This window comes from Raphanus sativus, chromosome 7 (genome assembly GCF_000801105.2).
Source record: "Raphanus sativus cultivar WK10039 chromosome 7, ASM80110v3, whole genome shotgun sequence".
NCBI lineage: Eukaryota > Viridiplantae > Streptophyta > Magnoliopsida > Brassicales > Brassicaceae > Raphanus > Raphanus sativus.
Genome location: NC_079517.1, coordinates 6,853,937 through 6,881,330, shown reverse-complemented (window position 1 = coordinate 6,881,330; position 27,394 = coordinate 6,853,937). Strand labels below are relative to the sequence as shown.

The 27,394-nt window shown below is 35.6% G+C and overlaps 7 protein-coding genes across 9 annotated transcripts; 2 read left to right on the top strand and 5 right to left on the bottom strand.

The window, feature by feature from the left end:
* Positions 1–221: 221 nt before the first annotated feature.
* Positions 222–4,031, bottom strand: LOC108814955 (transcription factor E2FB). The gene is made up of 14 exons (XM_018587611.2): positions 3,626–4,031; positions 3,099–3,225; positions 2,856–2,912; positions 2,680–2,765; positions 2,506–2,594; positions 2,361–2,415; positions 1,834–1,886; positions 1,714–1,764; positions 1,586–1,634; positions 1,422–1,487; positions 1,263–1,339; positions 955–1,183; positions 727–796; positions 222–605 (listed from the first exon to the last, which is right to left on the bottom strand). The coding sequence occupies exons 1-14, from the start codon at positions 3,809–3,811 to the stop codon at positions 472–474; spliced, it is 1,329 nt and encodes a 442-aa protein (XP_018443113.1). The 5' UTR covers positions 3,812–4,031; the 3' UTR covers positions 222–471.
* Positions 4,032–4,667: 636 nt separating this feature from the next.
* LOC108817561 (uncharacterized) lies at positions 4,668–5,674 on the bottom strand. Of its 2 annotated transcripts, none has more exons than XM_018590283.2 (2): positions 5,520–5,674; positions 4,668–5,162 (listed from the first exon to the last, which is right to left on the bottom strand). In XM_018590283.2, exon 2 carries the CDS (start codon positions 5,129–5,131, stop codon positions 4,889–4,891), a length of 243 nt encoding a protein of 80 aa, XP_018445785.1. In that variant the 5' UTR covers positions 5,132–5,162; positions 5,520–5,674; the 3' UTR covers positions 4,668–4,888. The 2 variants fall into 2 exon arrangements, with proteins under 2 accessions (XP_018445785.1, XP_018445787.1); XM_018590285.2 differs by having other exon boundaries at positions 4,668–5,139; positions 5,520–5,663.
* A 413-nt stretch (positions 5,675–6,087) lies between these two features.
* Positions 6,088–7,780, bottom strand: LOC108816325 (NDR1/HIN1-like protein 12). Its single transcript, XM_018588904.2, has 3 exons — positions 7,380–7,780; positions 6,685–7,047; positions 6,088–6,441 (listed from the first exon to the last, which is right to left on the bottom strand). The coding sequence occupies exons 1-2, from the start codon at positions 7,683–7,685 to the stop codon at positions 6,730–6,732; spliced, it is 624 nt and encodes a 207-aa protein (XP_018444406.1). The 5' UTR covers positions 7,686–7,780; the 3' UTR covers positions 6,088–6,441; positions 6,685–6,729.
* A 710-nt stretch (positions 7,781–8,490) lies between these two features.
* LOC108817555 (uncharacterized) lies at positions 8,491–9,617 on the bottom strand. The gene has a single exon (XM_018590275.2). The coding sequence runs from the start codon at positions 9,380–9,382 to the stop codon at positions 8,678–8,680; it is 705 nt and encodes a 234-aa protein (XP_018445777.1). The 5' UTR covers positions 9,383–9,617; the 3' UTR covers positions 8,491–8,677.
* Positions 9,618–9,836: 219 nt separating this feature from the next.
* LOC108815101 (uncharacterized) lies at positions 9,837–10,553 on the top strand. The gene has a single exon (XM_018587760.2). The coding sequence runs from the start codon at positions 9,898–9,900 to the stop codon at positions 10,522–10,524; it is 627 nt and encodes a 208-aa protein (XP_018443262.1). The 5' UTR covers positions 9,837–9,897; the 3' UTR covers positions 10,525–10,553.
* Positions 10,554–12,370: 1,817 nt separating this feature from the next.
* Positions 12,371–14,916, bottom strand: LOC108816542 (uncharacterized). The gene is made up of 2 exons (XM_018589112.2): positions 14,303–14,916; positions 12,371–12,946 (listed from the first exon to the last, which is right to left on the bottom strand). The coding sequence occupies exons 1-2, from the start codon at positions 14,822–14,824 to the stop codon at positions 12,488–12,490; spliced, it is 981 nt and encodes a 326-aa protein (XP_018444614.1). The 5' UTR covers positions 14,825–14,916; the 3' UTR covers positions 12,371–12,487.
* Positions 14,917–15,645: 729 nt separating this feature from the next.
* On the top strand, positions 15,646–17,587 carry LOC108816881 (uncharacterized). 2 transcript variants are annotated; one of them, XM_018589444.2, is made up of 4 exons: positions 15,646–15,912; positions 15,996–16,252; positions 16,668–17,086; positions 17,192–17,587. In XM_018589444.2, exons 1-4 carry the CDS (start codon positions 15,791–15,793, stop codon positions 17,471–17,473), a joined length of 1,080 nt encoding a protein of 359 aa, XP_018444946.1. In that variant the 5' UTR covers positions 15,646–15,790; the 3' UTR covers positions 17,474–17,587. The 2 variants fall into 2 exon arrangements, with proteins under 2 accessions (XP_018444946.1, XP_018444945.1); XM_018589443.2 differs by having other exon boundaries at positions 15,648–15,912; positions 16,668–17,119.
* The last annotated feature ends 9,807 nt before the right edge of the window (positions 17,588–27,394 follow it).

Genomic DNA, 27,394 nt, shown 5'->3' with positions numbered 1-27,394 from the left:
TCTTATCGATCTAGTCTTTTGTAGACCATAACATATATCAAGCTTACTACAGTGATAGTATAAGATTAATTAGAGGACCGAAGAGAAAAATCTAATAGCTTTGAATATTTCTTTTCTTATGGGAGAGTTTTTGGTTGCAGAAGGCTGATTGATATAACAGTTATCATAGTAACGTTTAAATAGACCTCAGATAGCAGATATGAAAGTTTACTACGACCTGATTAAAATCACTTCAAAGTTTGGCATTTTCACTCGAATAAGACGAATCTTAAGAAATTTAATGGGTTAAGGCTAATCTACATGAACCGATACGCTAAAAATGAAAAAAAAAACAGAGGGTTGCTTTCTCAAGTTTTATTTTGCAATGTCTAATTAATTCTATGATAACGCATGCAGCCAGCTACTATACAAGTACAACACAACTATGGATATACAGATATGTGGTGGTGCTTGTAATGTAGTAAGGTAACTTCAGCTACTTGTCGATCTCGTAGCAGTGGATTGTTCTGGTGTTGGGCTCGATAGAGTTTGTGCCTGTTCCATGGTTGTGTTGCTCGGTCCAGCACCTTGATTAAATGAAACCATCTGGTTCCAGTTCGGTCCAGCTAATCATTCGAAGTCAAGGAGCTCTAAATAGATTTAATATTTGGAGACGAAAAAAAAAAACTCCCACAGCTCAAAGAGAGATTTAGATCAAAGCAAAGAAAGTGACGGGATCAAGGATACATTCGTTTGGCCACATGTCTGTGATGCTGACTTCCCCTACCTCTGATCGAAGCCAGTAATCAACATCCATCTGTGCAATAATGGAACATTCAGATAATTAATTAATTAAGCTTTGAAAATCTGACACTTGCATATGATCTTACGATTCCTGGCTATATTGTTGCCTTATGAAGTGTCTAGACTGTGATTAAGTGACACCATTTTTGGGAAGAAGAAGTTGAGACTTACATCCAAATCTGGAGGAACAATCTTCATGATACCATCAACAAAGTCATGAGATTCGACGTCGGAGGAAACTCTGTGTGTATCATCAACTTCCTGTGTTTCCATGTTTTTGACAGTGATGTCCTCTTTCATTGGCATGGATACATCTTGGTTATCAGGGAGACCAGACGTTGATGGAACATTTGAAGGTTCATCAGCATTAGGAATGTCTTCGAATGTCTCTTCGAATTGACTTGTATAACAAAATAAAATGTCAGTCTCAATTCAGTTTTATAAAACCCAAGCAGATAACCCTTGAGGATAGGATTTACCTAACGAGGTACACGTCTATTGGTCCCATTGTGCTTCTCAAAATTATTCTATATCTCCTCTGAGGATAACCACCAGCCTGTTTAATGGAAGGATAAGTTATGGAAATAGTTACCAGATAGTGTTTCACTCATTTGGTACTATGTGCTCTTAAGCTTTACCTCATCAGGATCTGGCACCTCAAGAGTTGTTCCATGCGGTGCCTTTACAGCGATCAGCGTGCTATTCTAAAAGGTATGAGAGACACCACAAAATCAGTTTTGTTTCTCAAGTGAACAGAATGCAAGGGAAAGAGAAACAAGTAATTACTAGAAGGAGAGCAGACCTGGAAGCATGGTAGGTTCTTAATGTCGTCTTCGGTAACAAACAGAAGCCTAAAAGGTGGAGAGTCAGAGCAAATATCGATATTGTAATTGTTATGTACATTTCGCAAGGAGAGCACGGGAAGCTTACCTTTTATTGTTTTCATCCTCGCTCAAGCTTGTTAATCTTTCTTGTGATTCTCTGCAACCAGGTCGACTCTCAATATAATACAAAAATAGCAGAAACGGAAAAGAAAGTGATCGAGAATACCTGATCTGGTCATCCAATTTTGCCTCCTCAAATGCAAGGTTTTGTAATTCATCCTGTTTGAGGATTGAAGGATAACAAAATGTCAAACTAGTTCATGGAAGTATGAATAGTCCAAATAGTTTCTTAAACAGAAAACCGAAACAAGAAATAAACGAGTGATTGACACTTCCAAGGAATTGCAGTAACCAAGCATTCACTTACAAGACTACATGAGTAACATAAAATAAAAGCCCCTCATTCAAATGTACTAGTGAGGGAGTACAATACAGAGCTTTTGGTTACCTGTATGTTTGTCTTTGTGGTGTATTTACTAGTATCCTAGTTACCTCCTTAACAGTTAAGATCGCGAAGAAAAGGTATAACAGGAACTCTACTAATGCGGATTTATAAGATGTTCAAGAAAGACAATGTGACTATTTAAGAACGATTATTAAAACTGGTGATATACTTAGCAATGCAGAACATAGTTTGCAGTGGAACATGTGACAGGTAAAGCAGGTAAAGCAACACATACGTATGTTCTATACCTGTAGGTTAGCTATGTTTTCCATTGTCTCGCCTGGGTTTGAGACATCGAGACCCCTAAGACAAACAAAAGAAAAAGACAGAAAACCATGACTAACAGCACATGATGCATCAAATCAAAAGAATCTAAGATGTGCTATTCCTTACTTCCACTTAATTCTGTTTTTGAGTGTCTTCTCTATCAAACCTATTCCTTCTAACACATTGGTTATATCGTATATCCGCCTCTTTTGTACCTTCAACAACAGCAACATGCGTTTAAGATTTGACAGAAAGTAATAAATCAAGAGGTGTAGGTAGGTAGGAGTATGAATATGCCACCTCTAAAGTATCAGCTGCTTTATTCAGATCAAGAATACCATCCTCTGCTTGCTTTATCAGATTGATAAATTTCTTTGTCAAAAGAGCTGAAGCACATTAGATCATATATTATTACAACAAAAAAAGGAACGATTATCACTGAAAACAAATACTTTTTGATGCAATAAGGTAATTACCTAGCGAACTATCATATCGACAAGCACCAGCCTGTGCCAAGTTATTTCCAGGAGAACCTGCCAACACAAAAAGATCCTTCTCACTAGATTACAAGGGTCCCTCCCATTCAATTTCACATAATTGTCAGACAATTATTAGATGAATCAAATAAAGAAGGTTTAGCTTAGATGACCACCACATATTATTAGTTGCCTGTGTAGGTAGATACGAAAGACAGAGCAATTTCAGGCGAAAAAACTCACCTGCGTTAGACTTGACATACGACCTAGATGATTTCTTGGCCTTCCCTCCTTTCCCTGGTACAGGTGTCTGGAGAACACCGGTATTAAATTCAATGGGCTCATCTACCAAATCTGTCTTACGCTTCAGCTGCTCAATGAATTAAAAAAAAAAACAGAGAGTTAAACACATCAAATTGGAAGAAAAAAAACGAAAGCTTTAAACAGATGAAGAACTGAAGCTAACACTCCACGCTCCATCATACTACTGTCACTCCACTGAGTCTAAAAGCATAGTGAACACAAACAAAGCGAACCCTAGCAAATCTACTTCAAAAATTAGCAAAGAACAAGGAACACCAACAAACCCTAGACCTAGTCGTAGACTATACTAATAACTCGCAATGCGCAATTAGAGTGACCAAACGCGAGCGATTACACACACCGTGGAATCAGATTCCAGCACAATAATTCTCTTCGCTATGATCTCAATAAGGACAAGAATCATAACCAACAACCGAGACAAAGAGAAAACTGGCCAGTGGACTTACGGAAGACTTAATGACAATTTCCTCGGAAACCTGATCAGGACCACCTCCGCCTCCGTGCGTCTCCGCCGAGTCGAAGCGGTGATACTCGCCGGGAGCAACTAACGGAGGCTTCATAGAAGCCACGGAAGGGTGATGCTGCCGATTATAAGGTTGATTCCTCTCGGGTTGTTGGTGAGAGTCCGACATGGGAAGCGAATCTCGAAAAGAGAAAAATCAAAAACGAAACGTCAAATCTCCACAATTGCGGATCTCCGGAAAAAGGAGAGAGGTTACTGGACGCAGATCTGCGGCTGAGATTGCGGGAAGAGGATGTGAGGAGATCGGCTAAACGAGAAATAAAAAAAAAAAAAAGCGGGAGAGGAGGAGGAGGAAGGAAAAAAAAAAGAGAGGGTAGAAGAGGAGAAGGAGAAAACGAGGGAATGAGTTGCGTTTGGTTCAGATATAACTGATGTGGGAGGGAAGCCCACAAATCCTTCTTTTTTATTTTTGCTTCTTAACTAAATATCCATCCCTACAATTAATCCTCTTTTTAATTATTTAATTATAATAATTATTGAATTTCCGGTTTTATAAATTTTTTAAAAAGGTTCTTTTTGTTCAAGTGTAATTTAATGAAGCCAATTATCATCGAATTATCGCATCCATTTACACGCGTTAAACGTGATCAGTTATCGTAAAAATCTACTATCAAGCATATACATTTTTCTAATCATATTCATAAACATAGATAAAATGAGAATATGAGTTATGTAATAGGAGTATAAGAACTATAGGTTCTGTAACCATTGTAGGTTTCATTAATATACCAATATTTTGGTTTGATTTATGAATCAACATTTTTTTATTGATTACACCCCGTCTGACTGGGGTTAAACCACGAATCACCCCATCTAGTTTGAATTGATCTTAATTTCGTCAAACTTTATTAATAAAAAGTGATAGGCTAACCAAGAAACAAAGCAGATGAACACTACTGACATGTTGTCCCAGAAAGTATATGTTTTGGCTTTTGACTTGATAAAATGTCCAAATTAAAACCAGCTCATGGAACTTTTGGAAATGATAGATATAATGAACATGTTATGTGGATTTAAACAAACCAAGACAGCTTAATAAGAAACACTTGTTAAACAAACCAAGACAGCTGAATGCACATTGCAGACACTTTTATATCCCTTTTCTTTTTTTAAACACAAGCTCAATTATGAGTAATCAACAGGGACGCTAAGACACTGAAAAAGAAAGAACCTTTTTTTTTTTGTTTTACTTGAACAAATGTGCAAGATCAGGGTCATCCAAATCCACATCAAGCGATCCATTCAACCTCATGAACTCGATGTAGTTATCCGGAGGTGTGATGGCACGAGTGTTCTTCGGTTTGAATCCTTGAACTCTCTGTAGATCTCTTGCAAGCCAACGCACAAAAGCCCTGTCTAACGAAGGTGCAACCTTCAAGTGGATCTCTACCCGTTCTTCTTTCACCGTTGTTGTAGCTTTGTTCCCCATCTTGAAAACTACCAATTAAAAATAACTTGGCCTATATAGAGTATTATCACACAACCTTTTAGCAGGATGCAATTCAGGGTTAAAAACAACATCAATGGAATTGTCGTTTCTTTACAACGAAATCAGAATCATCAAGAACTATCTTGTTTTTGAAAAAGCTTATAAATTTCAAATAGATTGCATTGAACAAGATCACATGGTATTAGTGATCCACAAGTTAAAGACAGCTCTTTCATTTCTGTTAATATGTACGAAAACAAGGTCCTAAACAGTCCAATCAGCGATAATTTAAAACCTAGCAAGCAGATTTAATCGTAGCTTGATCAAAGAACCGGGAATCTCAAAGAACAGGTAAAAGTAAGCAACACAGAAAATTTAAACAGTTTACCTTTCAATTAGAGAGAAAACATCCAGAAATCGATAGTGGAAGTTGAAGAATTTCCGACCAGACACAAGAGAGAGTCTTGTCTTCTCTTTGTCCACTAGCTCTAATCCAGAGAACAGAAGTAACCCAGACGGCCTCGTCGAACAAATATTGCGTTAAGATGTGTGGGCTTTACACAGAACTGAATGTTGTTTTATTGGTTAGGCCCAACTTCTTAAAAGCCCATTAGCTCTCACGTTTTTACAAGTGTATGCGTAGGTTGGTTACTCACAATTCACAAACGTGATTAAATCAACAGTAGCACGCGGCAAGTAAGAAGTCTTTTTTTTTTTGGTGTAAGTGTTAGTAAGAAGTTTGTTGATGAGCTAAAGTTATCGAATTTCTTTTTGTGTACACTAAACTTTTTTAAAAAAATTAACTTTTAAAATTTCACACAAAAGAAAAAATGTAACTAAAAGGGACAAGTAAGAAGTATTGTGTTTCACGCTACATATATCCTAAGGCGTGCAAATATCACTAACATTATGTGACGATGACATATACATAACAATTGATCCAAAACAACAACAAAAAGTGAAAGAACTGATATTTAAATTTAGTACAATGTAAACTCTGTATGATTTTCCTTTCCATGAAACATGATCCTAAAAGAAACCTTCGGTACAATAACCATTTCCAATCCAATACAATCTATATATTGGAGATAAATATAGCTACGATTCTTTTCTTTTTTTTGAAAAAGGGCTATACCTACTATTCTTCATGAGCTTTAAATTACTTGTTTAACTAACTTTAAAAATAAAATAAAAAATCATTCCACAAATATCCAGTAGCTACATAGTCGTTTTCATGTGCCTCTTATATCCAACTAAAAAATAAAACCACCCTTGTAAGCTTTGCGCAATCCTGGCAGTTCTTGTGCAAGCTGCAGAGTCAAAATGTCACCTAATTAATGATAATATTCATGTGATCAATTATTTCTATATTTTTGTTGATCAATTATTTCTATATATTATGAATATGCTAAAACCCGGGTGATAAATAAATTTGACGTGGGGTATTTAATTGGAAAGTATATAGTTCAAAATTATCAAAATTTTAATTAAGAAAATAATCATTCTTTGAACAATCTTAAAAGAATAATTAGCAGTAAAGTGCTCTAACATACCTTTAACTCCTTTATTCGTCTAAAAAAGTATTCCTCTTCTTTTTTTCATACGTCAACAGCACATTGCTGAGCAAGCTGGTCCTTGATCGCCGGACCGGCGCCGACTAACTGGCCGGAGAAGGGAATGAACGCCGGACAGTTAACGAGGAGCCGATAACATCCAGATACCCACGAGCCTACTTTCCACTTAACGCAACCGTCGATCTTGATGTTTAGAAGCACCATCCCGGCGTTTATGTCTTCGTTCAGTGCTGGAGACAGGTAAGGCTCCACTGGCACGGCGGATCCAATCAGAACCGGCGACCACACTGTCACTTCCAGATGTCCTTGATACGTTTCCGGCAACAGATTCGCGAAAGTCACCTAATTAATAAAACATACTCTAAGGTGTCTCATGTTTTGCGGATTAACGTGAAAATATAATACATTTTGCTGATCCATTAATAGACGGTTCTGGACTTAGGCAACTGAAACAATCACCTATGACACCAAAACTTTACAATAATTTATGTAAATATAATTTCCTAAATTATAGAAAAACAATATTAACACATTTACTAAATTGTGAAAATTCTGTTTTTTTTTTGTTAAGTAAATTGTGAAAATTCGATATAATCTCATTGGTCGTTCCTTAGCAACTAATAATATATAGATAATAGACACACAAAAGATTGCATTAAAACAGAAGACGCTACCTCTTGGTTGCGGTACGAGGCATATATGTCGAGGCGGTCGTAGAAAACTCCGATCTTGTCGTTTGGGTTGCGAGAAGAGAGAGTGACTTGGAGATTTGAACTGAGAAAATTAGGTTGTGAGATGTTAAACTCGTAAATGGTAACGTCTTGCAGGACAAAACGCGGTTTGTGCGGATGAAGTATGGCCCATACCAAGAAAATCACAACAGCAACCGTAGCGACCAGGCCTAGAAATACGTACAATACGCGGCTCGTTGCCGCCTCCGCAAATTTGCGGTAGTGGAACTCGCACTTTTTTTCCGTCATTGTAGCGTTTGGTTGCGTTCAAGTTTTGGTTAGAGAGAGAGAGATGTGTTGTTTGGTGGGTGAAGAGATTGGACTAAGCCGTAATGGAGTTTTGAGGGCTACTTATTGTGTGAGATGAAGCCTTTGTAATTAATGTTAATGAAATATATCGTCATTTTCAATTAATCCTTTTCCGCGAAACAATTTATTAAGCATATCCTATGTTTCCATTTTGTAACCACATTATCAAATTGTCAAAAACCTAAAGTCTGGACTCTTTAAATATATATGGTTATTTTAAACTTTGTGAGAAATTCGGAAAAGCTGTTTTTAGTCCATCATTAATTATCGTTTCTCTTTATTTTTGGTAAGGATTTAGCAATACTTATAGCTAGTTTATTGAAATTTCATATTTACATTCATTATAGATCGCATAACAATATACGCTTTCCTCTTTTGAACTATTACGAATAAAAGGTATGCTTTTTATGTTCAACTACATTTTATAATTTGTTTGAAATATATATAAAAGATAGTATCATGGTAGTTGCTCAAGGAAAAAAGATAGTACAGTACATGGTATAAATTATGTGAGTGTCGATTATAAAATATTTTGGAACGAATTATGGAAGCTTTAGATGCCTATAGATAGATAGAACTTATTCATGGCATTAAATGTGAATGTTGATTAATTCACTGTTGACAAATGACAAAAGGATATGTACTAGCTAATTACAAGATAGTCCTTAGATACAGTACACATCCTCTTTGCATAGCTCCAAATCCCATGCAAGTTCCAAAATATTTGATGCATTGGGTGTAAATATTTGGGCGTAATAAAAAATTTATAACACAACCGTGTGTATAATCTCATCTTATCTTAAAATGATTCTGGATATCAAAACACCTTTTTATTTTTTAACGAAGAAAACAAAACAACTAACCCTAATCAAAGCCAATAGAACTCGTAAAAGGAGAATATAGACGGATGATCGGAGAAAGAAAAACTAGTTCTAAAAGGTTGTGTCCGTATAATTACTCCGTACCAGATACTCACAGGGCCTCATACGTCCGAGCAACGACCCCTTCACACTTCCGGTCGAATCCACCGTAAAATTCACCGGTATGCCGTCGCAATTCACGTTCAAGAAACCTTGATCCGGATATGACAAACCGCTGACATAAAATCTAGATACGACATTGACCCGAAGATCCCATACCAAACCGTTTACTTGGGTCGTTGTTGCAACCATTTTGAAAACGGCATACGAAAGCGGTTCGTTCATTTGTCCTTTGACGAGTTTCCCGAAATAATCCGGAGTGAATGACTCGGAGATAAGATTGCCACCGCGGATGAGACGCGCTTTAATGGTATGGAGAGAGACTTTGCAGTTGTTACCTGGGCTCCTCGTGACAAAACTAACGTTCCAATCTGCGGTTGCGTTCGAAACGTTTGAGATGGAGAATGAGTCGACTAAGACCTCCAAGTGACAGCTAGGTCGGGCGTAGGTTAAGGCTTGGACCCAAAAGAAAACGGAAATACAGAATCCTGAGACCGTGATAGCGGTGACGAGGTAGATTCTGCAAAAGGAGGCTCGAGAAAGCTTGGACGCTCTTTCTACGTCATCACCGTTTGTGTTTCCGGCGGTTGAAACTTCCAGGCGACATTGGCAGTGTTGGCTCCGTAGGCCACAGGAGGAACAAATAGCCCTAGCCATTTAGTAAAACAAAAATTAGTGAAAATGCTTAGTTAGTTTATGGTTAAATATCTAGCTATAAGTCTGGACAAATAAACGAGATTTTTTTCCAAAGAATAATGTGATATTCACATATCTACAAGTTATTTAAAGAAATCTTCTGATACTGTATTCAGTCTAGATCCGTACTTTGAAAAATCTGAAACCGTATATCAACCTTATCAAAAAGTATAATCTAATAAAAGAAATAGGAAAATTAATGATCTAACAAGAATTTTTTTTTATTTTGATGACTGGAATTTAGTTCAACTTTGATTCTATCTCTCATGATAATCTCCAGAAAATCATAACAAAGTCTCATATCTACACAAAAATTAAAAGCCACAACAGGATAACTTATAATTAAACTATCAGAAAAAATTATAGCCAACCATTTCCTGGTACTTATAATATAAATTTTAATGACTAATATATTTTAAGATCACATTAAATCATTCGTTCTATATATTCTCCCACACACAAAAGAACGAAAGAAAATGGCTAATAGCTTGCCGGAGATAGTGACCAGAGAAACTGATCCTCCTCTTCCCTTAAGGAGGAGGACTCAATTACAGTCGTCATCTGTTGGACATGAGGTTTCCACAAAAAAAGAAAAATCGGCCATTAATGCCTTTTGTCACGGCCTCTTGACCAGCGTGCTCTTTTGCACCATCGTCTTCGTTATCATGTTCTTCCCCAACGCACTTCGTCCTTGCAACGTCAGTTTCTCCGTGGAATCTATCTCCGTTTCTTCTCCCTCTTCCGCCGCCGCCATCTGGCACGTCGATTTTCTCGTGAACCACCCGAGGTCGACATGCCATGTCTACTACGACGCGGATGGCGTGTACGCCAAGCTAGGTTTCTTGAACACAGCCGTTTTGAAGACCTCACACACGCGTCGTTCACCTGGGCACACGAGTTTCTCGGTCGATTTAGCTACGGAGGGTAATCAAACCGACGTTACTAGGGCTTTCGAACTGGACATGAAACTTAGTGCGAGGATGAAACAACATTTATTGGGAGAAGATGCTTGTGGACATTTCTATATCACGTGTCAGGATCTCACCCTCGGTTATGACAAGATTAAATGCCAATCGTCTTTCAAAAAGTTGAAAGGAATCTAACTCATAGGCTCATAGCTATATTTTTGCTAGTTTTTTTTTTGATCACAGACTTTCTTTCATTCATACTCAAACTTCAACACTACAATAGATAGAGGGAATTATCCATCCTCTATAGCCATAAACATAGCATACAACACATATATAAACTAAGCAAGATAGGTCTTCAACCGAAGATGACAGCGAATTCGAGACGGTGCTTGAATGCGTCGAGGTAGCCTTCACGATAAAGTCAGATAGCTGGAGAATAGTCACATAATGTGACGTTGAGATCCATACCTCATCTACGAGAAAAACCAAAGTAATCCCGATTGTATCTTCAGGTCCCGTAGAGACCGCTACGCAAGATAACAAACCGATGAGGAATCTGAAGCAAACGCTCGGTAACAAGACCGAGGAAGCTAATGGTGGTAACAGTTTCTCCTCAAAAGAGGAGGATGAACGAAGGAGGACCGAGCCCGGTAGAACCTCCGGATCTGTACCCGTGAAACTTCTAGATCTGACGCCGGTTTGAAGAATAGGAGCAACCCGCGGTGGTTTGTGGGACTCAAGTCTCGCCGGAGACGAGAGGCTTGAGCTCGTCAGTTGACATCGATGCTCCGAAAACGATTGAACTGCTTGGACATAGTGCACATCGTGACTTGTCTGACGGCGAACAGAGGAAAATACGTCGGAGTTTGAACCCAACGACCGACGTATAGCGACGGCGAGAGAATCCTCTCGACTCATCACTGGAGGAAGGACTAGTTGGCAAGAGAGGGCCACCAGAAGAAGTGCAACGAAGAGTCCTCGTCTCCGTCTTAACATCTGTCGGGTTTGCCTTCTTCCCACCATCCAACTAACACGAACAGAAAAACAATACATAGAACAGTGAAACGGAACCACGAGAGTGATTGAGAATGGTAGTATCGTCAGAGGACCCAGCGCCGGCGAGATGAGCCGATGCCGGCGCCGAGGAGAATTAGATCTGGTTTGTGCCTCGAGCACCGTGCCTGGGAGAAACTTCAGCTAGCACCGTGCCTCAGTATATTTTTGCTAGTTATTGAGCTATTATAAGGCTTCAAGCAGGAATTATCTTTTAAATTTGTTTTTTTCTTTCTTACTCAAAATATTTTTCTTATTATTTTATTTTTGTGATTGATCTTTGGGGAAATATCTAAAATAACATCTTCTTAAAGTTTATCATAAAAGATTATCCAAAAAAATCTACAAAAATAACATTCATTTTACAAAGAGAAAAAAGAAACTGAATTACTCCAACTCTTAAACCTTAATCCCCCACTAAATAACCCTAAACTCTAATTTCACTCATCCTCTTAAATACTAAAAAACCCTATAGCCAAATTATATTAATTTTTACGAAAGGCAATTTTATAAAAAAAAATCTTCTGCGTTATTTTTTGATAAATTATTATGTTAGCTAGTAAAATTTGCTGGTTTTTAATTTTTTTGTTTGCTAAAAGATTTTCTATTTAAAAGCTGGTTTTTGATCTTTAGCAAAATAGGTTATAGAATTGTGTTTTTTTTAATGGAAAAGAAAAAATAAATGAATAATATTAAACAATAGAGAAGTTATGAAGGAAGAAAGGAAACAGCACAAACGGCAACACTGAAAACTGTACGTTTCCGGAACGTGCTGCGTCAACAAAATCGATCAGAAAATGCAAAGGAATTTTAATGACAATTCAGCAACCAATAAAATTAGAGAATTAGAAGATGCAATAATTGGATGCTAGCGACACGTAATGCGTGAGTAGGAGACGCTGCAATTTGCAGCGGCAATAGAAATACGGAAAAGACGAGCAATTGCAGTCGCTGGCGACAACTATACAACAACACACTGTTAAAAAATTTCTAGAGATAGAGGATCACTAAAATAACAAATAAAAATACAAATAACATAAAGCCAATAACTTGTAGATAGAGATCAAAGATTCATGATCGCGGAGGATTAACAGTTTAAGATCTAAACACGAATATTCAAGTTATCTCCGTATACAAAGTCACACCGTTTCATATTTCCTAGTAATGATCCAATAACATTTCCCGCTGGATCCGCCGTGAATTTAACCGGTAGATCGTCGCACACCACCATCAAGAAACCAGAACTCACTCCGGCAGCAATCTCCACCCGGTAACCTCTAACCACTTCGCCTATAATTCCCGGCGTTACAACCGCTTTGAAATCAACACTTGTGATCGGTCCATCGTTTTCTTCTGAGGTAACAAGCTGTCCGAAGTCATCCAACGACGGAGATGTCTCGGACACAACCTCGTCTCCGCGAAGGAGACGAGACTTGATTGCATGGAAAGATATTTCGCAGCCAGTGACCGGACTCCTCGCAACCAAACCGATTCTCCAATCAGCGGTTGAGATGTTTGCATTTACCTTTGCGTTTGAGACGGAGACAGAATGTGAAAAGAGCTCCAAGTAACAGCCATCATCGCAGAAAAATTTTCCTGAAAAGAGAAAAAAGACAAGGACGAATACAATACTCCAACATGAGTAGCAAGCACAGTAACGAACTGGAGTAATCTCAAAGGGCGGATGGTAGGGGTGGGCGGATGTGGTGGTGGATGCTTGCCGGCCGCATTGGCAATATTGGGGAATGCGTCTACAAGAGGTACATTGAGAAATAGCCATGATGATTTTAAATCTCTATGGAATGATTAACTGAGTTAAGGTTTTGATAAGTATATTAAATGTTGTTTTTTTATATTAATATCGTAATATATCTTTTGTTGATAAAAGATCCGCAAGCAAATCTACGGGAAGTTGTTGTTTATCTAGTTGGTTATTTTTTATAAAAATATTTTACGGAAAGCAAGATACTATGGTCAAAAGAAAATCCGAACTACTTTTTGGAAAAACTGAGATCAGAACTACTTAGGAAGTTACAACTGTATTGACAGAAAAAACAGAGGAAATTAGAACTGTATATATTTATTGAAATTTTAGATGAGATAACTCGATCAAAAACATATGAAATTAACAAAAATGGTCATGCTATTTGTTTTACTTTCCGTAATATCATACCCTTGTTTCTTTACCAGTGTAACAGTTCCATTTTGTTAATGTTTACATAGATGTTCCATCGGGTTGTAGTTTGAAAATACATACAACCACCTAAGATTACAATTTTGTACAGATTTCTCATCATATAAACTATCATTTTGTATTTCATAACGAATCCATGAAAAATATAAAGATCTTTTTTTTTGTTTGCTAAATACAATAGTGAGTAGCAAAGTATTTCTCTTTCTATGTAGTGTACTATTTTATTTACCGATGTAGCATATTTGTTTCTATTTACTAATGTATTAAGCAACAAATCAGAGAATTAATATTTGTTTTCAGAACTTTTTATATGAGTGTTTGCTTTATTTATAATATTAACAAGTTATACTCTTTATGTGATATAGTTCGTTTGTGCAGTAATTAACCCTATTTTATTTTTTTGGCTCGAATAAATCAAGCATTTTATAGATACGGTTATGAAGAATATATATATAACTGCAAAATAAGTGATATATATATATATGTATATATATCACTATTTATTAGATAAATACGCATAAAATCTTACTCCATAACGTAGGAAAGAAGAACAAATAAAACTTCATAGACCAATTACCTATAAAACAAATAAAATAAAACAGGGAGATAAAGAAACTAAAAGCTCAACTTAATTTAAACAAACTTCTGTAAACGTGTAAAATATGATTGACATTTAATCTTCTTAGTATTTTCATGGCTTCGGGTCAAATTTTGACATATTACATCAAAATGCCCAGCTTCATCACAAGCTACGCAACGCTTGTGCTTCCCCCCGAGTTTGATATGAAGCTCTCGGGAACCAACGTCGGTTCCATTTACCTCTCCAGCAGTGAAGTCCAACGAGAAAGCCGTGTGGTCTCTGTAATTACGTTTACGAGTGACGTTAAAAACATCGATGTTTATATGACCGAGCCTCAGAGAAGCATCACCAGTGTCGTAATATATAGAATATCTCGAGCTAGGATTTTTTACGAGGAAGTCGACGTGACATGTGGCAGTAGAATGAGAGACAGCGACGGATTGGATGGAGAATTTCGGGTGAGGGTGAGCTTTGTCGATGAATGACAAGATCAAGAATATGGCGACGGTTGTGGATAAGCCGGCGAGCAAGGGTGAATATACAACCGCAGATTCCTTGAAAGTGGGGTCACGATCATTACTTGCTGGTATTGTAACTATTGGTCGTGACCACCAGCCACGACGACTAGTGTCGGAGGAAGACCCGAATGTGGTTTGGGAATCCATATAGTTTTTGTTGGTTTAAGAGAGAAGATTGATGCTGATGGTGTTGTTTATCATTAATTATAGAGACTATCTAAGAGTTAATATATCTTTTCCATAAAAATGCCTGCGCGAATAAAGAAAGTTTGTTACGAATCTACGATATGCCTGAGTAGAATATCGTAACCACAATTATAATTGAATTAGTTAAAGAAAATCATCATTTAGATATAAGAAAAATCATATAATCAGTTTTTATGCGGTGATAACAAACTTTTAAATAATAAATAATTATAAATTTGGTTGTTGCTTTTATTTATTTATCAACGTGAGTATCATTGATCTCCATAAGAGAAGATGCAACGACAGATAAACCCTATCTTTGAGTATACAAATAGGCTGAAAGCAATTTTTTAAAAATTCGATCCGGATATTGAATTTAATGACTTTCCGGATCACCGAATTACCGGTTCGATTGCGGATGAACCGCATGTTATTAAATAAATTAATTTTATTATATAATAATATATTATTTATGAAAATAAATATACAGAAAATAAAGTTAAGTATTTTCTAATACTTTTATGAAACATAAAATAATATTTTGGATATGTATATATTTTATGTTTAAAAATATTTATTAGATAATATTTATGCGTCAATTGAAAAGTGTATGAATAGGTCTGTCATCGGCCCAATAAGAAAAAAAGTCAAAGGCCCAAAGATTCTCTCACGGAAGGAAAATTGGAAATATCGTTCTGCCGCCATTGACGCATTCGATGACGTAAGCGCAAAGGAAGCTTCAAATGAGAGATTCTTCAGCTCCTCTGAAGTCACTAAACACGTATTACCTTTTCCTCTCTGACAATCTTTCTACTCTTTTTCTGTATATATAAATGACTCTTGGATTCGATTTAAAGAACAAAAAGAAAACATAGCGCAAACAAGAAGTTGTAGAAGAAGAAGATCATTCGAGCCTGAATCACTAAAATGGCAGGGATAGAATCTGAGTCTAAACAAGGAAGAAGGGTGGTGGTGATCGGCGGCGGAATCGCCGGCTCCCTAGCCGCGAAGTTGCTTCAGTTCGATGCTGATGTCACCCTCATCGATCCGTAAGTTCTTAAACACACAGACTTTAATCTCAGATCATCATCATCATCAATCACAAGCTCAAGTTATTGTTGAAATTGTTCAGAAAGGAGTACTTTGAGATCACATGGGCGAGCTTGAGATCGATGGTGGAGCCTTCCTTTGCGGAGAGAACAGTTATCAACCACAAGAACTACTTCAAGAAAGGCCGTGTTGTTACTTCTCCGGTGGTCGACATCACGGAGACTGATGTAATGACAGCAGATGGAGATGTGATTGGATATGATTATCTAGTGATCGCGACAGGTCACAACGACTTGCTCCCCAAAACCAGACAAGAGAAGCTCTCACAATACCAAACAGGTAAAATTATTATGATCAGAGTCGGATCTGGTCACAGCTTAATGAAACGTTGCATCCACCTCCAAAATTTTTGAAGTTTTTTACATTTGCATAGACTCCCAAATTATAAATTAACACTCTCTCCATTTTTTATATATTTCATTTTATTAGTGGTTGGATTATGGTTAGGTAAACAATTAAATAATGATGTTTTTGTTTAGAAAATGTAAAAAAATTAATTATTTTCTTAATCTATGCCCAAATCTAAACTAGTTATATTAAAAAGGAGGAATATTTTTTTATAAAAAATAAAAAAATAAAAAAATATATATTTAATCTCCAAAATCTTAGATATGGGCCTGATCATCATCATTTGGTCAATGCTTGTAATGAAACTTAAGATTCAGACTAATGAAGAATGTATCTTTGGTTGCAGAATATGAGAAGATCAGATCTTCTAAATCAGTTCTGATTGTTGGTGGAGGACCGTCTGGTGTGGAGCTAGCTGCGGAGATCGCAGTCGATTTTCCGGAGAAGAAAGTCACATTGGTGCACAAAGGACCAAGACTGCTCGAGTTTATTGGAGAGAAAGCTGCTGACAAAGCATTTGAATGGTTAAAGTCCAAGAAAGTAGAAGTGATACTGAACCAATCGGTGGATTTCAACTCAGCTTCAGATGGAAACAAAACGTACAAGACTTCAAGAGGTGAAACAATACACGCAGATTGCCATTTCCTCTGCGTTGGAAAGCCTCTGTCTTCTCAATGGCTCAATGGAACCGCTTTAGAAGATAGCTTGGACGGTAAAGGGAGGGTCATGGTCGATGAGCACTTGAGGATTAAGGGTCGAGAGAATGTATTCGCCATTGGAGATATCACTAATATACCTGTATAACATTATTCAGTTTTTTTTCTACATATTATCTTGTTTTGGTTATATATGATTTTGTTCTAATGATAGGAGATGAAACAAGGATATATAGCGGAGATGCATGCTAATGTGGCAGTGAAGAACATAAAGGCAATGATGTCTGGTGGGGAAAAGAAGAAGAAGAAGAAGATGTCGACTTACAAGCCTGGATCAGAGATGGCCATTGTATCATTAGGAAGAAAAGAGTCAGTGGCTCAGTTTCCGTTTGTGACAGTCATTGGTTGTCTTCCTGGTTTAATCAAGTCCAAGGATCTATTTGTGGGGAAGACAAGAAAGACAAGAGGGCTAAACCCTAAACGTGTACAAGGTTGAGTCACTTAGTGTTTGTTTCATATTTTGCAAAGATGTAATCATGTTTGTGTTTGTTTATGTATTGCTCTCATTTGTTTCAGTGTGGAGGAGTGATTGTGGTTGTTACTTATGTTATTTGTGTATCTGATTCTGATGATCTATTAATAGTGTTGGTATGTCCGTGTGGAAAGTTCCACACTTTCCCTTCGGCCTTGAAAGCTTGTAGAAATTTGTTTACGAAGTTTCGCCAGTCTCCTTGCAGCTTGCTCAGAGGCCAGCGATTTTATTTAGAGAAGTTATGTATCACTTATACTCTATTAAACTTGGGATGTGTTGTGACGGACCAGACGCACTCCTGGGCCAGACGTTTTACTAGAGCCAGACCGGATGCCCGTGCTGGAGGCCAGACGCTCAACTAGAGTCAGACGTCCGTCACCAGATGTCCAATCCCTCGCTCATTATGATATTGTCTGTTTTGGGCCCAACTGGCAAAGCCTCACGGATCTGTTCTTGGGTCGTTACTCCCAAAAGGCCTCATACTAAGTGGCATTAGACCAGCTATATATATTAGATTTTATTCTGTCTAATATACAATAATATACAATGTGGGACTTGGATTGTCTTTTTTATTTATTTTGACAGGATGGACTATGAATTGTTTGTTTCCAACGACCTGATTGATATGTATGCTGAGTCTGGTGACATGAAGGATTGGGTTGCCAGAATGTTTTTTTGACAGTATGGTAGTGACGGATTTGATTTCATGGAACTTTATAATCAAAGCTTACGAGCTGAATGAGCAGCCGCTTAGAGCGTTTTTGGCTGTTTGAGAAGATGCGGTGAAACAGAGTCCAACCACTATGATGCGTGTCGGATTTGGGGAGTTATCTTTCCTCTTCCGATGGTTAACTTCTCATGCCTGAGCTTATCGGTGCAGGAGTATTAGCTTCTGGAGTTGCAACGGCTAGTTACTTTAGATCAATCTTTTAATTTAGCTTTCCTCGTATTCATGTCTGGATAGAGTAGACTGTGTCATTGACTGTTAGCAGACCATGATTCAAATTCCTTGTATCACTTTTACATTACTTCTCTCGATTGTTGGACCAGAAAAGATGCGGCATCACATATTTAACTGCTCTCGATTGTTGGACCAGTACTTAGGTTCAAATCATATTCGAGATATTCTTTGAGTGACAGAAACTTGTCAATTTGAATTTTGGTGGAAGGAACTTAAATGTGAAGACAACGTCTATGGTTAATGGGTTTTCCACAGTAGTACACTCATCTCGTGCATCAAAGAACCGTTTGCCAACGAGTGAAGCCAGGAAGGATTTAATCTTAATCAGACAGAGGTTCTTTACAGCCAAATATTGATGTGTTTATTGTTTTCCTCTACAGACTTCGCCAACCCACTCAAAAGAAGGAATCTGAGACCTGTATAACATTGGCTTTCATCATTTGTGGCGTTTACTCAATTAAATATCATTATTATGCTTGCAGAATGCGATGCTATATGCAGACAATAGACTGAATGGTGTGTTATGATTATGTATTTATATGCAGACTATATGCAGAGTTCGCAGAACTCTGCGTCACTCTTAAATCTCCATTCAGCTTTTCTTTGGCATACACAGTTAAATTAAATAGTTAAACCCTTGCACTGAGTTAACAACTGAAATGCAATTAAACCGGTAAACAATATCATGAGCCTATGTGAATATTTTTATTAGAGTTTTTCTTTCTGAATAAACGTTCTAAAAACTGCTGACGTGGAACTTCTTGTTTGTTGCTACTTGCGTAAGGTGTAATTTGATCATTGCTCCTTTATTCTCGATACAAATAAGTTGTAACCACATACGAAATACATTTATAACAATGAAAGCTGCTTTTCCATCTTTTGTTGTATGCCTAGTCTCATATGAATCGGTGCCTTCTGAACCCTTATTTGTTGTCGGCCACCTTTCTATTTCTTTTGGTTTCACTACGCAACATCTTAATTACCGTAATTCGGTATACATTTTCGGTACAAGCTTGGTTTCTACCATTCGATGAAATTAAAATACATAAATGTATTATTGTACGATTTAGCCTGAGAAAAAACAAGTTTTGACGGTCATCATGTCCATTGTCAACTTAGATACCAAGGAAAAGATACTCGAGCCAAAGTCTACATAATCAAATTAAATGTCTAACTGTAGTTTATATTCCTGGTTTTAGAGGTGAGACCTATATATTCTACCATAAACTCCTACGATATTAGTCGTGTATAAATGACAATAAAATGCAACGAAAAAGATACCAAATTTGAATTATGCTACTCTCGAGCTAAATCGTGCAAGATGGTGAAGATAACTCTCAAGAACATAGATACGATCCACACATGACACACAAAAAATGGCAAATGACTTGGGATCCACAAGACTCATGTGGGATTTTTTTTTTTTGATCAAACAAACATTGCATTACGAGAAAGGGTTCTAAGCCCCTGAAATAGAGTTCGTTACAGACATAACGAAGGCTCATGTGGGAATATATCGTAAACGTTACCGTACAATTTGCATGAGATGATGTCCTTGTTTTAATTGGATGGTTGAGAGTAACAATAAAGTGATAATATCATCTCTTTAATTTTAGTTTCTTCTCAAAGAGATAATAAAGAATATTACGAAAAGATGAAATTCGTTCAGGTTGTACTCCATTTAGCATATCTTTGTGGCTATATGTACGTTGCGTTTGGTCCTTTCACTTAGTTTCCAATGATTCCTGCACTTCAATCAAAACCAACATGAGCCATTGTTCTCACCGCCATTGGAACGGTTAGGCTTACTAGACGATGGACGTTCACATAACTTTTTGACACTACGCGTTGAAGTTAGGTTACTAATTAGCCGTTTTTTCTTGGGAAAATTGGAAATATGGAACAAAAAAACTGATACATTGTCCCTATGCCATAATCTGAAACATAAATTGTCCGCTTGGTATAATTTTTTTAGAAAACCCAATTATATCCCTCATCTAAAATGATTTAAAATGATTTCGATTTTTTAAATATAATTAATTAAAAAATAAAACAAAAAGGGAAAATAAAACAAAAGGGGGAAAATTCCCAAATCGTGTTTTAACCCTAATATCGTTTCTCTCCTTTGGCGATACAGAGCAAAAGAGGATTCTCAGATCCTCGATTTCTCAGAGGTCTCCTTGCCGTCGCCGCCTCGCCGGTCTTTCTTCTGACCGCTAGCACTCCGCTGGTGGTCTTCTTCTTCTTAATCGAACCTCCGGCTCACTTCGCGTCTCGTTGTCAATTAAATCGCCGAACACAGAAGCTCGTACCTCGCCGGGAACTGAAGTTGTTACCTCACCGCTCTGCAATTCACACACTCAGCTTTAGTTTCAAGCAAAACAATCGAGACTTTCAGGTTTGTATAAGGATTTGGGAATTTTTTGCATGTCTTTGTATCTTAGTGTGATAGGTTTTGTTTCTAGTTTCTGAGAATTATTTAGGTATCTATGTTATGAAATTTTCTTTTTTGCTATCAAAGTTTCTTATACTTTTTCATGTTTGGCATCTGTCATGCTTTATGGCTACGGATTGCTTGTATCACTCTGTTAACGTTTGTGTTGTTTTTTATTGGTCACTGTCTGTCTTTTTTTAACATCTAAAAAGCTTGTATAACTCTTGTATTGTTGTTGTGATTGTCTACATCTCCCGTCATAGCCTTTGTTAAAGAAGAAAAACTGCTCTCTAAAACTACTTTGTTCATTTGAAAAAAAAAATACTTTCTTCTTATAAATAAGACAATTGATGTTATGTTGATTACTTTAGTTTAGTCTATATGAGTGGAACCTTCTTTGGTTTCCTACGGGTTTATAAGTTATTAATGTATGCTTGGTTTTGGAGATTGCTAGTACATGGTAGCACTAGCACGATGAGTAATCAACGTGAGAGTAATGAAACCATCCAAGTAACATGACCATGTTCATTACATTATTTTCTATGCTAAAAGTTACTTTTTGTGGTTACGGATTGCTTGTATCACTCTGTTAACGTTTGTGTTGTTGTTTATTGGTTATTGTCTGTCTTTTTTTAACATCTCAAAAGCTTGTATAACTCTGGCCTTTTAAAAGTTTAATTTTTAATTGTTCATTATCTGGCCTTTTAAAAGTTTAATTTTTTTTTAAATAGTTTGCGTTTGATAGGTATTCAATTTATGTTGTGTTAATGATTTAGCTGTATATGATATCAAAGTTTAATTCTTTTTGATGTTTTTGAACTCATATTGTATTTGTCTCATTGTTCACAGGTATGACGGTGGATCAGTTGCCTAAATGCCTATTCAAAGAGGGTACCGAAACACAAGTTGAGAAGGTGAACAACACTTGTAGAACTTCTATACTTGAGGAGGTGGAGAAGTACGTTGAGGCAGAGTACAAAGAAGTGTTGGCTGATCCGCTGTTTGCTCAGGTTATGGCAATTTATGAGCATAAGCTTCAGTATTCGGGGAGACTGATCCACACCTTTGCTTGTAAGCAGCTTCTTACCGCAAAACGTCATGAGTTGTGGTTCCATTATGCTCGGAGGCCTCTCAGATTTGCGATGCAAGAATTCCATGCGGTTCCATTATGCTCGGAGGCTTCTTACCGCAATACATGTAACTCGATTCAGTCCTTACTTTGCTTTTCTTTATGTGATTTCAGTCCTTCCTTTGCTTTCCTTTATGTAACCACTTTTGTTTTCGTTTCTGGTAGAAAAAATCTGAGAATCATCTATTTAAATGGATTGATGAAGCTTTGCTTGACGAGATACGAGAAGTAGATGCGAAACATGATAGGGTTTCTCGACGGCTTGCTAGAGTTGAACACGAGATGACACAGAAGATGAATGAGAAGGTGATGTTGGAGATTGCTAGAGTAGAACATGAGATGACAGAGAAGATGAATGAGAAGGTAATAGTGGAGATTGCTAGAGTCCAAGAAGAGATACAAAAGAAGCTAAAGATTGCGACAGTGGCGATGGTACTTGTCGGAGCCATCGCAGTGATGTGGACTTCTCATACTGTCTGAACTAGTTCTAGTGATGCTCATTATAATTAGCTTCTGTTTACAACTTCTTGCTGGGTCATTATTGGCTTCTTGTTTACAATTGATAGGTCGTTCTATTCAGCTTCTTTTTACAACTTTATGCAAGAGTCTTCGCAGGTAGTTGCAGTTTGAAGTAGAGTACAAAAAGCAATCAAGTAATTATGATAAAACGAGTAAATCAAGTAGAACAAGAAAATCCAAAAGCAAACAAAACGAGTAAATCAAGTAGCCAACAACAATAAGAAAAAGTAGAAAATCAGAGCTAAATAGCTCTGTCACATGTAGCCCTGTTATGATTCTCTTCGCCACATCGACTGCATCTGCGCCTCTTTTTTTCTTGACCTCGTTGGGACGAACGAAGCTTGTCTTCAACTGTCTCGTATCTGCGTTTTCTTCTCCTTCCTGCTCCTCTTCTTGATTCAGGCGGTAGTACACTAGCAATTTCAACTTCATTTGGAACAACCCAACTATCCTCAGGAACACCTATTGGATTGATAGTTTCTTGATAAGCTGTTCTCCATGTGGAAGTAGTGTACATGTCATCCGTTAGTGAGGATGGGGATCGGCCAACTGTTAAACCTGCTTTGATGGCGTGTCTACATGGAATTTTAAGCAGGTCATATTTCCCACATGAGCAAGTTCTTCTGTCCAAATCAACCAGGCAGTCAAATGTATCTCCACGAACCAAGAAACGATGCTCGTTAACTGGTTCCAAAATCATCAAAAGCCAAAATCCTTAGATATTCAAAGGAACTTGTCAACTCCACAACCAATACTCTATCCCGTTTCTTCTCATCAACAGCAAATTCCCATCCTTTAAGGGGACTGAATTTCCACACCTCACAAGAAGCATAAATATGCATCTTCAACAATAGCTTCAAAATTTTTGGTTGATTTCTAAAAAAAATCTCAATAACGTGTGTGAGAAGAAGAAGATCACGTTTTTTAATTTTTTTTTAAAAAATTAATTTAGGAAACATGAAAATCACTAAAATTTAGGAAGTTTTAGATTCAAAAATATACACTTAACAGATTTTGGAGATATTTAAGGAAAATTAACATTTCCGCGTCGGTAGAAGGAACCATCTACTCCCGTAGAATATAGATAAGAGGGTAGATTGTGTAATACAACTGTGGTAGGGAAATACATTTTCGTAGATTACTTTGTTAAACTTTCGTAGAGTACTTCTATAATGGCAGATTATTTGCTCAAATGAAATCTACCGTAGTTCAGAACTAAGTTAACATGGCAGGTGGTTCATTCTACGAACGTAGATTTATATTTTACAGTGGATTTGCTCGTCTACGGCCGTAGATATGTAAGTGATTAGTAGAACCAGTTACCTTCGAGCCCGTAGACGGTAGATTAGATTGTCTACGAGCCGTAGACCAGAATATAGAATTATGATCTACTTATATTTAATCAACAAAACTATTTTTCATATGATTGTCTCTTGTTCATGTACGATTTGTATATTTTTTCATATTTTTCTGACTTTTAAAATAATTGTTATGAATTTTTAAAGTTCATCAGGGACATGAAAGTCAAAAACAAGCAAAAAATGAAATTATGGCAAAGGGACAATGCACTTGTTTTTCTATTCCGTTTTGGCAATTTTTTCTTTTTTCTTTGTATCAGAATGGGGAGTGGCACATGCTCACATTTTAAATCTTGAAATTTTCCGAATAACATTTTAATTTTTTAAACTGACATTTGTATCATAAAAAACCTTTAACTTAGCTTATTTTTCCATAAAGTAAAAACTGACATGTTGTATAGGTAAATGTGACGATGTGTCAATTTTTTCGAAAAATAATTTTTTAATTAATAAAATCAATAAAATTAAATAAAAACAGATAATTAAATAAAACTCAGATAACTAAATAAAAATTCAGAAAACAAAAAAAAATCAGAAAACAAAAAATTAAATAAAATTAAATAAAAATAAATAAAAATAAAAATTATTTAATAAAAACTCAGATTTTTTTTTAAAAAAAAATCACAAAAATAATTTAAAATTTTGAAAAATTCACAATAGTATTTTTGAAAATTACAAGATTATTTTTAAAGAAAATAAGCATATATTCGTTGACAAAAGAAAATTCAAACATATCACTGAGAACGATGGTGGTTTCTCACATTACTAATAACAATGACGTTTTTGACATCTCTCAAATGATAGTTTCCAACATCATTGTTAAAAATGACGATAGATATGTCCATAACGATTTTTTTGACAACCATCATTTAAAACAATATCTATCATTTTTTAAAAAACCTTGACATATCTACGTTTTACATGACGGTTGTCGAAAACATAGTTATTGACATGTCTACCATCATTTAACGATAATATAGGAAACTATCGTTAGAAATATGTCAAAACATCACTGTTAGTGGTTATGTGAGAAACCGCCATCGTCATCAATCATATGTTTGAAATTTGTATTGTCAACGATTATATTTGTTTTCTTTAAAAATAATCTTGTGATTTGAAAAAATTATTATGAATTTTTTCATTTCAATTTTGTGATTTTCTTTAATTTTTAATTAATTTTCTGAATTTTAATTAATTTTATATATTTTTAATTTAATCTTACTTATTTTTGAAATTTTATTCAATTTTCTTTAAGTTATATACTTTCTGAATTTTGTTATATTTTTATTTTTTATTTAATTTCTTAATTTTATTTAGTTATCTGATTTTTAATTTATTTTTTTAATTTATTTAATTTTTATTGATTTTTATGACAAGAAATATCATTTTGAAGATTTAAAGTGTTACTCAAAAAACTTCAAAGTTTAAACTGTTAGTATAGATGCCATTTTCAAAGTTTTTATGCTAATTTTCCTATCAAAATGCATTATTATAAAGGTAGTTTTGGTAAAGAAAACGCATTATAGGTTGCTAAAATTATATGGAATGATTTTATATGTCCACAACCATGTATAACAAATGATAAAAAAAAAAAACATGTATTACAAATACAATAACCTAGACGTATTAAGTTATTTTTCATTTGGCATATATACTTGGCATCCTATGATTTGTCAAATTTGCTACGCTGAAACAGACAACACAAGATGGAAAAATTCCATCCAAAAGAAGAAAAGGTCTCCCCAATCTTCTTTGCTTTTTGATTTCCACCATTGCATTTTATTTGCCTATTCTACTACAAATGAATAATAAGTTAGATAAAGAAAACATGTGCTCGTAAATGTTAATTTTTGCTTCATCCATCTCTTTGTTTCTCTGCCACAGGATATAGCATCCACTCCAGTTATATCATGAAAGAAAATCCCTTCTGTTTAGAAGTTATTATATGATATAAAGATATTAATGTGCACAAAAAATAATAATAAATAAATATATTACATCATTGTTGTGAATTATAAAGTGCATGCAACCAATTTTTTTTGATAATTCGAAGATGTCCGGTGGACCGAAACTCAACCGACTAATCCCATGAAAACATGTGCATGCAACCAATCTTTCTCTATGGTTTTCAGACACTACACAAAATCTACATTTATAAGGAGAAATATTGAAAATGGGTTTTCAATCATTTTAGTCATATATTTAAAAATAAGCGAAAAACTTTTAATGATATGAAACTTGCAAAAAGTATATAAATTACAGTATCCACATGCAATGCAAGACACATGGTTAGATACGGGACCTTGTATTTTCTCACGCTTTGGAGCTATTGATGTATTTGTAGTTTTCCTACAAAAAAATATATGTTATATGAGTATTGAGTAATGAATATGAACTAAGAAAATAAAAGTATATATTGAAAATTTTCGGTGTAAAATTACTTATTAGTGTTTTCAAAAAAAATTACTTATTAGTGTGAACTTGACTGCTTTATCCGCGAAACGGGTCGTGTGACTCGTTGGACTCACAAAAATAATTTGCACTAAAAATAACGTTTAAAACTTTAAACTGTAGTTAAGAGTCTTAAGACAGCAATATACATATATTATATGAAAACATATATTATATCAGAGTTTCAGTGTTATTTGAAAATAAAATGAAAGAGAAAGTGAGAAACTAATATTCAAAGTAAATGTTTCAAGAACAGTTTTGTTTATAAAAATATCAAATAAAATATCAATAAATTGCATACTCAAAAAAATCTTCAAATTTAATTTTGATGAGCAAAATAGCATAGTAACAAGAAATTGTGATAAAATCACATAATGAAACTATATATGTTATTCTGTTATATATTTTTATAATTATTGAATTTTTATAATTAAAAACAATACCGCCGTCCAAATAGGTGTTCTCTCTTTAGAATATCTTTTTCTATTTAGAAAACATTAATAAATGAATAAAAAGTTGGAACCTCACAATTCATTGGCCTCGCACTTGTTTCGGAATTTTATCCTAGCCTATGCCTAGCCTCCTTGTTTGTTTATAGTTTCAGACCCCCACTTAAAAGATTCACGAACCCATTGTTGAAAATATAATTAAAATAGCATAAACCCTAATTAAATACTAAATGTAGAATTTAGTGTCGACAAAACCCATTGTCGACAGGAAACTTAAAAAGTCACAAACCCCTGATTAAATTCTATACATAGGATTTCATGCATTTCAAGAAAAGGGGAAATTACAATTTCATTTTAATTATCTCCTGATTATATAACTAATTTTAATATCATAATATATACTTGCAACTAGCTAGTCAAAAAGGATATATATATATATTGAAGTGTATAGGTCAAAAGAATCCAAGTACTAAATATTTTCAAGAATACTGTTGACCAGAATGAAGATAATTTTGTTTTTTGAGAAAGGGTTTACTTGAGTGATATATTAATATATCATTAGTAGAAGATTAACTATTATTTTA

Bases quoted from the DNA above. Each gene is read 5' to 3' on its own strand.
- LOC108814955 (XM_018587611.2), bottom strand. From the start codon at position 3,811: ATGTCGGACTCTCACCAACAACCCGAGAGGAATCAACCTTATAATCGG. The intron at 1,887-2,360 runs GTATAGAACATA...ATCCTCAAACAG, and splicing joins AAAACATAGCTAACCTACAG to GATGAATTACAAAACCTTGC. The intron at 1,184-1,262 runs GTAAATCCTATC...TTGTTATACAAG, and splicing joins ATAGACGTGTACCTCGTTAG to TCAATTCGAAGAGACATTCG.
- LOC108817555 (XM_018590275.2), bottom strand. From the start codon at position 9,382: ATGGCTAGGGCTATTTGTTCCTCCTGTGGCCTACGGAGCCAACACTGC.
- LOC108817561 (XM_018590283.2), bottom strand. From the start codon at position 5,131: ATGGGGAACAAAGCTACAACAACGGTGAAAGAAGAACGGGTAGAGATC.
- LOC108816881 (XM_018589443.2), top strand. From the start codon at position 15,791: ATGGCAGGGATAGAATCTGAGTCTAAACAAGGAAGAAGGGTGGTGGTG. The intron at 15,913-15,995 runs GTAAGTTCTTAA...GAAATTGTTCAG, and splicing joins GATGTCACCCTCATCGATCC to AAAGGAGTACTTTGAGATCA. The intron at 17,120-17,191 runs GTATAACATTAT...TTCTAATGATAG, and splicing joins GAGATATCACTAATATACCT to GAGATGAAACAAGGATATAT.
- LOC108816542 (XM_018589112.2), bottom strand. From the start codon at position 14,824: ATGGATTCCCAAACCACATTCGGGTCTTCCTCCGACACTAGTCGTCGT. The intron at 12,947-14,302 runs GTAATATGTCAA...TGTTACTTGGAG, and splicing joins ATGAAGCTGGGCATTTTGAT to CTCTTTTCACATTCTGTCTC.
- LOC108815101 (XM_018587760.2), top strand. From the start codon at position 9,898: ATGGCTAATAGCTTGCCGGAGATAGTGACCAGAGAAACTGATCCTCCT.
- LOC108816325 (XM_018588904.2), bottom strand. From the start codon at position 7,685: ATGACGGAAAAAAAGTGCGAGTTCCACTACCGCAAATTTGCGGAGGCG. The intron at 7,048-7,379 runs GTAGCGTCTTCT...TTTATTAATTAG, and splicing joins CCTCGTACCGCAACCAAGAG to GTGACTTTCGCGAATCTGTT.